Source organism: Orycteropus afer, unplaced genomic scaffold (assembly GCF_000298275.1).
Source record: "Orycteropus afer afer isolate SDZICR_OR568_19922 unplaced genomic scaffold, OryAfe1.0 scaffold00075, whole genome shotgun sequence".
NCBI classification, from domain to species: Eukaryota; Metazoa; Chordata; class Mammalia; order Tubulidentata; family Orycteropodidae; genus Orycteropus; species Orycteropus afer.
Genome location: NW_006921662.1, coordinates 8,848,599 through 8,861,953, shown reverse-complemented (window position 1 = coordinate 8,861,953; position 13,355 = coordinate 8,848,599). Strand labels below are relative to the sequence as shown.

General features: G+C 37.5%; 1 protein-coding gene across 1 annotated transcript in view; it reads right to left on the bottom strand.

Annotated features, from left to right (window-relative positions):
- NAV1 (neuron navigator 1) overlaps positions 1-13,355 on the bottom strand; it is a 234,176-nt gene that overhangs the window by 14,490 nt on the left and 206,331 nt on the right. The window contains exons 19-20 of the mRNA XM_007941125.2: positions 1,438-1,559; positions 675-683 (exon numbers count right to left, since the gene is read on the bottom strand). Coding sequence (XP_007939316.2) covers positions 675-683; positions 1,438-1,559 — 131 coding nt within the window. The remainder of the gene's footprint in view (positions 1-674; positions 684-1,437; positions 1,560-13,355) is intronic.

Sequence of the window (13,355 nt, the reverse complement as noted above, 5' to 3'; positions counted from 1 at the left end):
AGAGCCTGGCACTTTGAACTTGGACTTAAAGCCTCCAAATTGTAAGAATAAACTCCTGTTTGTTAAGGCCATCCCATTTGTGGTATATTCTTGTCAGAGCGGTACTAGGTAACCAGAACAGATGCTCAGAGGCCTTCAAGCTTTGGGGTGACTTGAGGATGATATAGACTAAACCATGTCCCTCAGCTATCTCTGGCTCCTCCTGCTTTAAAACTAAATTCTCAGGCTCGGGCAAACCAAACTGGCTTCCAGAAGTTAAGATAATATTCATTCAGTGATTCTCCTCCATTTTGGGCTTCTAGGTGTGATGAAACAAAAAATAAGAGCTCATTTTCTAGATTAGAGAAGCTTGATTTGACAGCTTTTTATTAAAAAAAAAAAAAAAAGGCCAATTTTTCAATAAGGGGAAGACAGGAAGGAACAAATTGGGATTTCGTTTGACTTTCCCATTTGGCCTCCAACCAGACCACTCCTCTGTCCTCATGTAGGGCAGCCATGGATGGACCATGCAGTGGAGTAAGTTAGGGAACTCTGGGATGGTTGTTACAGTTAGTGTTATGAGTGCCCGTTCCTTTTTTTTTTTTTTTTTTGTAGGAGGAGGGAGTTGCTCTGGAAAAGGGTAAGGTATGGCAAAGGGAAAGAGAAAACAAGGAGAGAGGAACCGGGTCTCTTACCTCATAGACCTGGAAAAAAATAGGGATTTGAAGTCAGCATTTTGAAGGGAAAAAAAAAAAAAAGAAGCAACACTTAATCACTCATTTCACACAGCTGTCACCTATCTGTACTCTACAGTGGTCTGTGGGCCAGTCTTACTGAACAAGGGAGAGAAGAGCAGGAAGTCTGTATTTGGGGCCCTCTCCTTACCAAAGGCAGCAAGATGAGCCGAAAGTGTTTCAGAACTGCCTAAATAATTTCAGAAAGGTCATCAAAAGTCAGTTTAGGGTTCTCCAAGGGGGAAAAAAAAAGAAAGAAAGATCGCTAGACAAGCCAAAGGTAATATAAAGGTTCTTAGAAGTAATCCTGAACACTCTACAAATACCTCTCCAAAAATTGAAGAAATGACCTCCAGGAGCATCTCAAATGAATGAATTTTATTCTAAATATGAACATTTTGTTCATAAAAAACTTCTCTCTATAGCATAGAAAGGAGTGGGGGGAGTTGGGAAGGAGACATTGCCAAATACATTTGTCCTGATCAGTATGGAAAGCCCAAGGAAAGAAGATATGTGTATAAATGCTGAAGGGATGGACTTGGGACAAGTAGGGAGTGATCGGGGAAAAAGGAAAAATTAGCAGACCTTGCTCTTAACAGACGTCAAATTAGGGCCTACTGGTGGAAGGGAATACATCTTGGTTAATTCTGGAAGGCTCTGATACTTATGTTGAAGAAGTACTCCACCATGGTTTTAGATAATTCCTCCTCAAACTTTCACCTACCCAGCTCTTTTTTTTCTTCTTTTTTGCATCCGCATCCTTGCCGCTGCCAATGCTGGAATGGCTGGTGATGCTGTTGAGGCTAGAGATGCTGTCTGAGGAGTTCTGTCTCTTGATCCGAAGTTCTAGAGGCCAAGTACAAGTGGGAAGAACACAGCAGGTTTAGAGAAGACATGAGACTCAAGGTAAGTCTACTTCAGAAGGGAAGAGGAAAAGAACAAACCAGTAAGTCTACATTATTCATTTTTCAATCATTCATTCAACAAACATTTTTTTTTTTATTGTGGTGAAAACATATACAACAAGACATTCGTCAACATAACTTCCCCCATTTACAGCTCAGGTACATTGATGACATTTTTCATGTACCACCATTCCAAAATATTCCACCACCATTGTCATAAACTCATTGCCCCACAAACGAAAGCTTCCCCTTTCCCCCTCCCTCCTATCACTGGTAATCACTAATTATCTTTGGTTTCTGTATATATAATCTCAGAGAGCCCTGAATGCCTTTTAAAGAAAATTTGTCTTATGCACACCTATGTTCATTGTAGCATTATTCACAATAGCAAAAAAAAAAAGAAAGAAATAGCCCAAGCACTCTTCAATGGATAAATGGATCAGCAAAATGTGGTACTACATAGATAAAATGGAATTATTATGCAACCATGAGGAATAATGATGAGTCAGCAAAACGTAACATGGATGGATCTGTAGGACATAATGCTAAATGAAATAAGTCAATCACTTAAGGGCAAATACTGTATGATGCCACTTTCATAAGAAGACAGAATAGATACATATATACAGAAGCCAATGTTCATTGGTGGAAACCAGGGATATGTGGGAGGGAAGGGGGAAATTATAGATTTATATATATTATAATCTGTTGTTGTTTGCCATCAAGTCGGACCCGACTCATAGCGACCCCTCCTTGGGTTTCCAAGGCAGTATCACTACAGAAGTAGATTGCCCCATCTTCCTTCCGAGGAGTGGCTGGTGAGTTTGAACCGCCAGCCTTCTGGTTAGCAGTCAAGTGCCTTAGGCTCTATGCTACCAGAGCTCCTATATTATAATCTAGATATTACTAATTATCTAGATTATAGATACTTAAAATTTTTGGTGATGGGAAAGTAACACTGGTTGTGGGTGTAATTAGCATAGTTTGACCAATGTAAACAATGCCACTAAGAAGTGCATACCAGAAAAAGTTTATGCTAAAGAATATGGTATATAATTTGGCAACAACACCAACAATAACCAAAAACAAGGGTATGGTCACATGTAGGTGTATAGGCATATACGTGTATAGGACGGCAAAGGTGTGTATATACATTACGTGTGTACAGATACACAGATATGCGTGTGCATGCACATATATTCATGGAGGACACAGATACTTCTCAGACATAGGCAAACACCTTGCAAGATTAGTTTTCTGGGTTTGAAGGGTTAGGACCTTAGTCTCATGGGACAATTCAGTCAACTAGCATCATAAAGTTCATGTTCTGCATCCTACTGAGGTGAGTAGCATCTGGGATCTTAAAAGCTTGGGAGCAGCCATCTCAGATACAATTATTGGTCTCTACTCATTAGGAGCAAAAGAGAAAAAAGGAAATCAAAGTCTCAGAAAAGAAACTAGTTATAGGACTAACAGCCCACACAAACCAAGGCCTCATGTACTCCTGAAACCAAGAACTAAAATGGTACGTGGCTACCACTACCAATCGTTCTGATTAGGGCCACAATAGATGGATCCTGACAGAACAGAACAAAAATGTAGAACAGAACTCACAAGTCTTAACATGTTCAGACTTAGTGGACCAGTTAAAACTATCACCCTCAGAAACTCTTTAAACCTTGAACTGGGACTATCCCCTGAGATCACTTTTTGATGAAATAACAGATTGGTACACAAAATAAAGGATATTACCCAAGAGTATGATGTTCCATTAAAAAACATCTATATGAGACCAAAAGGTCAACAATTACTCTAAAGCAAAGATGAGAAGTTAAGGATGCAGGGAAACTAGAGCACTGGAAATGGAATAACACTGGAACACAAAGAGAATGTTGACACACTGTGAAAAATGTAGCTCATGTCACTGAACCATTTGTGTGGAAATTGTTAAATGGAACCTAATTTGTTATGTAAACATTTACCCAAAACCCAATAAAATATTCTTGGAAAAAAAAAAAAAAAAGGAAATCTGTCTTCGTGCCATACGTAATGGGCAGCAAAACTTCTGAAGCAACGGCATACATAATATCAGGCTTTAGAAAACTTTTTACTTTGAAATAATTACAATTCACAGGAAGTTAAGAAATATACAGGGAGAGCCTGTGCATGCTCATTCAGTCTTCTTCAGTGTTAACATCTTGCATAATTATAGTACAATGTCAAAAGTATTTATTTATTTTTAAATAGAGTTTGTTACATGGAATGAAAAGGATGAATTGGAAAGACAGTAGATGAGAGGTAAGGGACTAGTTAGGTGGCTATTTGCAACTGTTCTCTTAGAAATAAGAGCTGTTAAGTGAAGGAATATGGGTAGTATTTAGTTATTGTCTGACTTCTTCCATGACCAGAAATGGATGTTTAAACTCTTATTTTCCCTTCATACTATAGGAATAACAAGTTCCCAGGTTCTAATGTTGTAACTACTTGTAATGTACATGGAAAATCCTCTTTCAATATTATCACCAAGTTTATGATACTACAGAGTACATCTAGTTATTTTTAATGGTGTGGAAAATTCTTAAGTTGAACTAAAGTAAAGAATTTCCCATTTGAATAAAAAAGGATACATATATTTACAGGTGTGTGTTTGTATGTTACAGGTGTGTGTTTGTATGTGGACAGAAAATTACTTCTGGAAGAAATAACAAGAAATTATTAGAAGTAGTTAACTCTGGGGAGTGGGGCTGAGGTGGGGGATCAGGGATAGAGAAAAGGCCTTTATATTTCACCACACACCCTTTTGTGTAATTTACATCGGGGCCAACAAACTTTCTCTAGAAAAGGACAGACAGTAAAGTAAGGCTTTGCGGCTATACAATCTCTGTTGTGACTACTCAACTAGCTGTTGTGGGGTGAAATAAATCATAGACAATATATAATGAATGAGTGTGGCAATATTCCAACAAAACTTTTTTTATAGTAATAGTTGGTAGGACATATTTGGCCCACAGGGTATAGTTTGCATACCCCTAGTTTACATTACCCCCCAGTTTTGCTCTTATGATAAAAATTAATTTAACTGAGAATTATTTAATTAAAAACAAAGTAAAGGGTAGCAAAATAAATACGTGCATCTATCCTTCAGTTACTTGGTGGTTCCAATTAATTGTGAGTCTATTAATTAAATAATAAAAGTTATATAGTACTTTTAAGAACAAAGGATATATTGTAGAATCAGTCTTCAAAAAGTTAGGAAATCTTTTGTGCCATGTACAATTATTGCCTATTTGAAAATAAAATAAAGTTTTATTCATTGTTTTAAGCATTAAGACTCTTAAACTGCTCTTAGAAATCTTTTGAGCCTGAGTCAACATCAACAGAGAGTAACATAACAACTGCTAGCAACAAAGACATGATTTATTTAGTCAATAAATATGTATCACCTACAGGGACACTGAGGAACAAGGTGTACTTGGAAAACAAAAAATTGCTGAATATCCCAGATACATCACTTAAGAGCTGTGTTCGAACAAGTTACTTATTTTCTCTGATCTTACTCATTTCATTAATAAAATATACCTTATAGGGTGGATATCAGTAATAAATGAATTAATATATATATATAATGATGAAAAGTACCTAGCATATGGCAAGTGGTCAATAAATCCAACTATATTAGTATAGTTGGATAACAACGTACAAGAGGAGATGTAATGGGAAGGTGGGGTATAAAGAAAGGCATCTCTTAGATAAGAGGATGGTATACCATGCTAAAGGGGTTAGAATTTATTCTTTTCTCCTCCAACTTGTTTTTCTGAAATATACATAGAAAACCTTAAAGCACAGTACAATGATACCCGATCACCCTATACCTAGATTCAATCATTGTTAATTTTTTGCTATATTTGCTTCATCTCTCTCTCTACACACACACACACACACACACACACACACTTTCTTGAATGATTTGAAATGAAGTTGCAAACATTATGATGCTTTAGCTACCTTAAAATGCACCTTCTAAGGACATTGTCCCAAATATCACTATCAGCCTAAAAAAAAAAATAAGTAATAATTTTTTTCATCTAATACCTAGTCCATATTCAAACTAGAATGAATTTCCAATATTCTATTTCTTACTGATTTGATTGAATTTCTCTGGGGACAGTGTGAAGGAAGGGCTAGATCAAGGCAACATCAGTTAGGAAATTATTGTAATAATCCAGGAGAAGAATGGTGAAAACTTTCAACAAGGTAGTGATGATACAGAGGAAGGGTATAATTGAGAACTGTAGAGGAGTTAGAATTAACAGGGCATCAGGATTAGAGGAAGACTTTGTTAATAATCTATGATATGCAGATGATACAACCTTGCTTGCTGAAAGCGAAGAGGACTTGAAGCACTTACTGATGAAGATCAAAGAACACAGCCTTCAGTGTGGATGACACCTCAACAAAAAGAAAACAAAAATCTTCACAAATGGACCAATGAATAACATCATGATAAATGGAGAAAAGATTGAAATTGTCAAGGATTTTGTTCTACTTGGATCCTCAATTGATGCCCACGGAAGCAGCAGTCAAGAAATCAAATGACATATTGCATTGGGCAAATATGCTGCAAAAGACTTCTTTAAAGCAAAGGTGTCACTTTGAGGATTAAGATGTGCCTAACCAAGCCATTCCTCTTCAATTTGTTATTCCCAACATCATAATCATATGGTTGTCTGATTCAAAATGGCCAAAACCAGTCCATTTCAGACAAATTGAAGAGGAATGGTGGGGCATTCCTTGTCACAAAGAGTGTTTCAAGATCTGTCCTGAAGTACAATGTTGTCAGTGATAGGATAATATCCATACACCTATAAGGAAGACCCATTAATACTACTATTATTCAAATTTATGCACCAGCCACCAAAGCCAAAGATGAGGAACTTGAAGATGTCTACCAACTTCTGCAATCTGAAATTGACTGAACATACAATCAAGACGTGTTGATTATCACTGGTGACTGGAATGCAAAAGTTGGAAACAAGAATTACTGGTAGTTGGAAAATATGGCCTTGGAGATAGAAATAGTGCTGGAGATCACATGATAGAATTTTGCAAGACCAACAACCTATTCATTGCAAATACCATGCTAAACATAAGCGACAACTATACACGTGGACTTCACCAGATGGAATACATAGGAATCAGATTAACTATATCTGTGGCAAGAGGTGATGGAGAAGTTCAGTATCTTTGGCCAAAACAAGGCCAGGAGCTGATTGTGGAACAGACCATCCACTGCTCATATGCACATTCAAGTTGAGGTTTAAGTCAATTAAAACAAGTCCACAAGAGCCAAAATATGACCTTGATAATATCCCTCCTGAATTTAGAGACAATCTCAGGAACACGAGATTTGATGCATTGAATACCAATGACCGAAAACCAGAGCAATTGTAGGATGACATCAAGAACATCACCCATAAAGAAAGCAAGAGGTCATTAAAAAGACAAGAAAGGAAGAAAAGATCAAAGTGGATATCAGAAGAGACTCTGAAACTTGCCCTTGAGCAGAGAGTAGCTAAAGCAAATGGAAGAAATGACAAGATAAAAGAGCTGAAGAGAAGATTTCAAAGAGCAGCATGAGGAGACAAAGCCAATTACTATAATGAAATGTGCAAAGACCTGGAATTAGAAAACCAAAAGGGAAGAACACGCTCAGCATTTCTCAAGCTGAAAGAACCAAGGAAAAAATTTAAGCCTCAAGTTGCAATATTGAAATATTCTATGGGCAAAATATTGAATGATGCAGGAAAAAACAAAAGAAGATGGAAGGAATACACAGAGTCACCGTACCAAAAAGAACTGGTCGATCTTCATCCATTTCAGGAGATGGCATATGATCAAGAACCAACGGTATTGAAGGAAGAAGTCGAAGCTGCACTGGAGGAATTGGTGAAGAACAAGGCTCCAGGAATGGACAGAATACCCACTGAGATGTTTCAAGAAACAGATCCCCATTGGAGGCACTCACTCGGTTATGCACAGAGATTTGGAAGACAGTTTTTTGGCCAACTGACTGGAAGAGATCCATATTTGTACCCATTCCAAAGAGGTGATCTCACTTCAGAATGTGGAAATTATCAAACAATATCATTAATATCACATGCAAGTAAAATCTTAGTGAAGATAATTTAAAAATGGTTGCAGCAGTATATTGACAGAGAGTTTCTAGAAATGCAAGGTGGATTCAGAAGAGAACATGGAATGAGGGATATCAATGCTGATGTCAGATGGATCTTAGCTGAAAGCAAAGAATACCAGAAAGATATTTACTTATGTTTTATTGACTATGCAAAAGCATTCAATTGTGTGGGCCATAACAAATTATGAATAACATTGAGAAGAATGGAAATTCCAGAACACTTGATTGTATTCATGAGGAACCTGTACATAGATCAGGAGGCCATTGTTAGAAGAGAACAAGGGGATACTGCATGGTTCAAAATCAAGAAAGGAGTGTGTCAGCATTGTATTCTTTCACCATACTCATTCAACTTGTATGCTGAGCAAATAATCTGAGAAGCTAGATTATATGAAGAAGAACATGGCGTCAGGATTGGAAGAAGACTCATTAACAACCTGCAATATGTACATGATGCAACTTTGCTTGCTGAAAGTGAGGATGACTTGAAGCACTTACTGATGAAGATTAAAGACTACAGTCTGCAGTATGGATTACACCTCAATATAAAGAAAATAAAAATCCTCACAACTGGTTCAATAAACAGCTTCACAGTGGATGGAGAAAAGACTGAAGTTGTTAAGGATTTCATATTACTTGGGTCTACAATTCATACCAATGGAAGCAACAGTGAAGACATCAAACGATGTATTGCATTGGGCAAATCTGCTGCAAAAGACCTCTTTCAAGTGCTGAAGAGCAAAGATGTCTCCTTGGAGACTAAGGTGCACCTAACCCAAGCCATGGTATTTTCAATAACCTCTTATGCGTGTGAGAGCTGGACAATGAATAAGGAAGACTGAAGAAGAGTTAATGGTTTTGAGTTTTGGTGTTGGAGAGGAATGCTAAAAGTACCATAGTCTGCTAAAAGGACTAACAAATCTGTCCTGGAAGATGTGCAGCAGGAATGCTCCTTGGAAGTGAGAATGGCCAGACTTAGTCTCACCTACTTTGGTCATGTTATCAGAAGGAACCATTTCCTGGAGAAGGATAACATGCTTGGTAAAGTAGAGGGTCAATGAAGAAGGGCAAGGCCCTCAACAAAATAGATGGACACAGTGGCTGCAATGATTGGCTCAGGTATAGCAAGGATCATGAGGCTGGCACAAGACCAGGCAGTGTTTCGTTCTGCTGGGCATAGGGTCACTATGAGTTGGAGATGACTCGATGGCATCTAACAACACCCCAAGCCATGGTATTTTCAATAGCTTCATATGCATGGGAAAGCTGGACTGAATAAAGAAGACTGAAGAAGAATTGATGGATTTGACTTATGGCATTGGCAAAGAATATTGAATATCCCATGGGCTGCCAGAAGATGAACAAATCTGTCTTGGAAGAAGTCCAGCCAGAATATTCCTTAGAAGCAATGATGGCAAGACTTCATCTCATGTACTTTGGTCATGTTATCAGGAGGGACCAGTCCCTGGAGAAAGACATCATGCTTGGTAAAGTAGAGAGTCAGCAAAAAAGAGGAAGCCCTTCAATGAGATGGATTGACAAAATGGCTGCAACAATGGGCTCAAACATAGCAAATGTTTGTGAAGATGGCCCAGGACCAGGCAGTATTTTGTTCTCTTGCATATAGGGTTGCTATGAGTTGGAACTGACTTGGCAGCATACAACAACAACAACAATAACTGTATAGGGTGAAACAGAGAGGAGTTAAGGATCAATCTCATGATAGTGGCTTGAGTAAAGTCAGGTGATAATATCTTTAACTGAGATGAGCAAAACTGCAGAAGGGACAGTGTTGGTCTTCATATTTGTAAGGGAGGCAGAGGAGATGAGTTCTAATTTTAGGTTATGATGAATTTGAGATGCCTATGAGGGTATTTGGGAGCTCTGGTAGCATAGTGGCTAAGACACTTGCCTGCTAACCAGACAGCTGGCGGTTCAAACCCACCAGCCACTCCTTGGAAGGAAGGTTGGGCAATCCTACTTCCGTAGTGATACGGCCTCGGAAACCCAAGGAGGGGTCGCTATGAGTCGGGGCCGACTCGACGGCACATAACAACAACAACAACAATGAGGGTATTTAAGTGCATATGACCAAAAGTAATTGGAAATAGAGGTCTGGAACTTAAGAGAGTGATCTGTATAGAAATTCAGATTAAGGCAAAGTTGTAAAAACTATTAAAACTAACAAGTTCAACAGAGTTGCAATATATAAGATCAATATAAAAAAAATCAATTCTATTTCTGTATACTAGCAATGAATGATCTAAAAATGAAAACAATTCTATTTAAATAGCATCCAACAGTATAAAATACATAGGAATAAGTTTAACAAAAGAAATGTAGGACTTGTGTACTAAAAACTACAAAACATCATTGGAAGAAATTAAAGAAGACTTTATACATGTAAAGACATGCTACATTCATGGATTGAAAGACTTAATGTTAAGAGGGCAATATTCTCAAAACTGATACAGAAATTCAACGTACTCTCTATCAAAATGCCAGCTGACTTTTTTTCAAAAATTGACAAATTGACCCTAAAATTAATGTGGAAATATGAGGGACACAGAACAGACAAAACAATTTTGAAAAAGAGAAAGTTGGAGACTCTCACTTCCCAATTTGAAAAGTTACTACAAAGCAACAGTAATCAAGACAATGTGGTATTGGCCTAAGTCTAGCCATTACAGATCAATAGAATAGCATCGAGAGTTCAGAAGTAAACCCATCATTTATGGTCAACTGATTTTTGACAAGGTTGCCAAGACAATTCAATGGGAAAGAACAGTCTGTTCAACAAATACTGCTGTGACAACTGGATAGCCAAAATCCAAGCCCACTGCTTTCAAGTCGATTCCAACTCATAGTGACTGTAAAGAGCACAGCAGACTACCCCATCTTTCTTCTGTGGGGTCAAACCATCATATTTTTTTGGTTAGTAGCCAAGTGCTTTAACCACAGTGCAATGGCTCCTGACAACTGGATATCCACATGCAAAACAATGAAGTTGACCCCCTACCTCTCACTATTACGCAAAATTTTACTCAAATGGACCAAAAACCTGAATGTAAGAGCTAAAACTGAGAAACTTTAAAAAGAAAATAGAGGAATAAAACCTGATGACCTTAGATTGAACAATGGTTTCTTAGAAAGAACATCTAAAGCACAAGCAAAAAAACAAAGACATACATTGGACTTTCATCAAAGTTAAAAACTTGTGCTTCAAAGGACACTATCAAGAAAGTGAAAAAACAGTCCACAGAATAGGAGAAAATATTTACAAATCATATATCTGATAAGGGCCCAGTATCTATAATATCTAAGAAATACTTAAAACTCAAATATAAAAAGACAAATAAAAGATGAGCAAGGAATTTGAATACACATTTTTCCAAGGAATTTGAATAGACATTTCTCCATGAAGATATGTCAAAATGACCAATAAGCTCATGAAAAGATGTTCAACATCCTTACCCATCAGGAAAATGCAAATCAAAACCACAATGACATACCACTTCATATCCACTAGGATGGCTATAATAATAATAATTATAATAACTTTTCGAGTCCCTACAAGTGTCAGAAATAATGTGAAGAGAAACTGGAACCTTCATATACTGCTGGTGGAAATATAAAATAGTGCACCTATTTTGGAAAACAGTTTGGCAGTTCACTAAAAAGTTAAACAGAGTTACCATATGACCCAACAATTCCACTCCTAAGTAAGTATATACTCCAGAGAACTGAAAACATATGCTTATACAAAAACTTGTATATGAATGTTTATAGCAGGATTATTCATAATAGCCAGAAGTAGAAACAATCAAATGTCCATAAACTGAGGAATGGATAAACAAAATATGGTATGTCTATACAATGGAATATTATTTAGTTGTTAAAAAAAATGAAGTACCCATATGTGCTATAACATGGATGAGTCTTGCAAATATTAGTGCTAATTGAAACAAGCCAGTCATATATTATATGATTCCATTTATATGAGGGGAGCTCTGGTAGCATAGTGGCTAAGGCACTTGACTGCTAACCAGAAGGCTGGTGGTTCAAACCCACCAGCCACTCCTCAGAAAGAAGATGGGGCAATCTACTTCCGTAGTGGTACTGCCTCGGAAACCCAAGGAGGGGTCGCTATGAGTTGGGTCTGACTCTACGGCACATAACAACAACAACAACAACAATTTATATGAGATGTCCAAAACAGGGAAATCCATGAAGACAGAATGTAGATTAGTGGTTATCATGAGCTAGGGTAGGGAAAATAGGAAGTAACTGCTAATCGGTATGAATTTTCTTTTCGGGATGATGAAAATGTTCTGGAATCAGTGGGGATGGTTACACAACCTTGTAAATATGCTAAAAACCACTGAATTACACTCTTTAAAAGTGTGAATTTTATGGTATGCAGATTATATACATATATATATGGTTATAGAAGCTGCAGGATAGATGTAAAAACTAGGGAAAGTATATACAGCCAGAAGAAAAAAAGCTGAGAAATACCAGTATTTGAGCAGTAAGTAGAAGAAAAGGAATGGGTCCCATGAAATAATCAAAGTAGTAGGAAGAGACCAAGACAGGAATGGTGACTCAGAAGCTAGGGGAAGAATTTAATGAAGAAAGGAGTTATTAACAGGGCCAAATCTTAGAATTCTTGGGGGACTAGATGTGTATGTATGTATAGAAGAGGCAATTTCTTTTTGAGAACCTTGCACCAAGCTGGATGTTAACAAGTGTTCTCTTACTTGATCCTTATCACAAGTTTCTGGTTAGGTTTTACTGTGTCCATTTTACAGAAGTCAAGTAAAATAGGTACTAAAAATTAGTAATATTAAGTTGGATTTTGGCAAAATAGGGGTACCTGGCGATTTTAGTTTCAGTGGGGCCATGGTGACAGAAGCCTAACTATAGTGGGCTAGGTGTGAAAGGGAGGTGGCACAGTAAGTTTGTGAAGCAAAGAAAGATATGGTTGTAGTTAGAAGAGACATAAGGTTCATAAATCTTTTTCTCCTTTAAGACAGAGCATTTGACAGGTTTATAAGCAGAAAGAAAGGAGGGAATAGAGAATAAGAAGTCAAAGATGTGGAGTAGACTGTGTGGGAGTATAATTATTGGAGTGAAAACCCTAGAGCATTAGATAAAGGTCACTCAGTAGAAGGAATAGCACCTTCCAACAAAATAGGACAAAAATAAAAAAGGATTGGATGAGTGGAGACTGATGGGATGGCAACAGTCAATGGAGTTCTCACTTGAAGACGTTTATTTTCTTGATTAAGGAAGAGGCAAAGTCTTATGTTCAAAGTGAGGCAAGTAGCGGTGGGATGAGGGGCTTGATAAAGTGATGAAAACTGGGACTAGATGATTGTGGAGTTAAAAAGAAAACGGGGAGTTCCAGCAAGATGGCAGACTAGGCACAAGGACTGCACAGACGCTCTTCAACAAAGAAAAGGGAAACCAATTAACACAGACACAGAAGATAATCTTGGACCCCTGAGCCTTGAAGGGAAGGATACATAAGTGGACTAA